This window comes from Pteropus vampyrus, unplaced genomic scaffold (genome assembly GCF_000151845.1).
Source record: "Pteropus vampyrus isolate Shadow unplaced genomic scaffold, Pvam_2.0 Scaffold1000008234, whole genome shotgun sequence".
NCBI classification, from domain to species: Eukaryota; Metazoa; Chordata; class Mammalia; order Chiroptera; family Pteropodidae; genus Pteropus; species Pteropus vampyrus.
In genome coordinates, this window is record NW_011922636.1 from 158 (window position 1) to 1587 (window position 1430).

The 1430-nt window shown below is 70.4% G+C and overlaps 1 protein-coding gene across 1 annotated transcript; it reads right to left on the reverse strand.

The window, feature by feature from the left end:
- Nucleotides 1-424: 424 nt before the first annotated feature.
- Nucleotides 425-1327, reverse strand: LOC105311751 (proline-rich protein 23D1-like; the record flags this gene model as incomplete). The annotated part of the gene is made up of 2 exons (XM_011387661.1): nt 425-1015; nt 1268-1327. Coding segments are annotated over 2 exons (651 nt in total), but the record flags the coding sequence as incomplete, so codon positions are not given.
- Between the last annotated feature and the right edge of the window lie 103 nt (nt 1328-1430).

A 1430-nucleotide genomic window follows, 5' to 3' on the forward strand; every position in this document is an offset into this window, starting at 1 on the left:
GGGTGGCGGCGCTCTCTGGAAGAGCCGGGGCTGCGTCCCTCCGGGAAATCCCCCCTGCGCACTCCTGCGGGCGCAGCGGTCTGGCGCTTTGTCCAGCCGAGTCCGAAGGAGACCTAACGAGGCAGCCGATGTCATCTCCAATTTTCGCGTGAGCGCATGAACACACGAACAGACACGCACGCGCGCGCACACACACACACACACACACACACACGCACACACACTGAGAGAAAGAACAAGTGCATTTTTATAACCGTTTATTGAACTCAGGAGCCGATACACCCGTCGGAAGTGAAGTCCGCGCCAGAGCAACGAGGGAGAGAGGAGATTCTCGCTGGACGCGCCAGGAGGAGCAGGGGTCCCTTGGACCCGATCGGCACGTGGCAATTCCTGCTGCCGGGGTGGGCGCTGGGGGACCAGCCCCTCAGAAGAGACGTCGGCGGGCCCCAGTGGGCGGCCTGCGACGGGCTGCGCGGCAAGGCCTGGGCCCGGGGCTCGGGGAGGCAGGCAGAGGTCTGAGCGCGGAGCCCGGGCAGGGCCCCAGGCCGCGGAGGTCCAGGCTGAACTCCGCCGGCAGAGGGCGCCTCTCGCGCCTCGGCCGGGGCCCGGGCAGCCCGCAGCAGCCCTGCGGGCCGGCGGCCCTGTGCAGAGGTCTGAGGAGGAGGGTGCTCAGCGAAGGCGGGCTCAGGCCCCGCGGAGCCTCGGCCTCCTCGCCCGCACGGGCGGCGCGCGCGCGCTCTGCTCTCTGGGCGGACAGGGAGCCGTCTTCGATGTCGATGGCCCACGTGACCTCGGCGTCGCGGGGCACGATGCAGCGGGCGTGGCCCGGGACGAACAGCTCCTCGGACGAGCTCAGGACGTGCCACGGGAGCACCACGACCAACACGTTGCGCAGCGCGAGCTGCAGCGCCGTCTGCGGCGCCAGGACCAGGACCTCCTCTCCCAGGCGCAGGTGCAGGTCGGTGCCGGGCTCCAGGATCACCAGGAACTCGTGCGAGCCGGCGCTCTGCCGCTCCTGGGGAGAGAGAGGACAGCTCTGAGTTAGGCCCCAGCCCGCCGAGGGGACCCAGGGCAGCTGCGGGAGGGAGCCGCCAGCCCCTTCGACCTCCCCAGCGAACCCCGAACACTGCGGGGGGCCGCCCCCACCTTGCCGCCCTGCACGCACCCATCCTGAAGGACGGCTCCCGGGCCTCCCCGGCGGCCCAGAGCCCGTCTGCAACGCCCGTCTCCCATCGCCCTCCGAGGACTCGGGGACTCACCGGTGCGCCTTGGGAGGCCGGTACGGGATCCGGGCGTGGAGCTCCTTGCGCCGCAGCTGGTCCAGCACCTGTGCAGAGAGACAGCGTGAGAGCTGAATGCGCCTCCTCGGGCACAACCTTCTTGCGTTTTCGGGCTGTGCGTGACCTGGGGAGCGCCCGGGAGCCAGCACA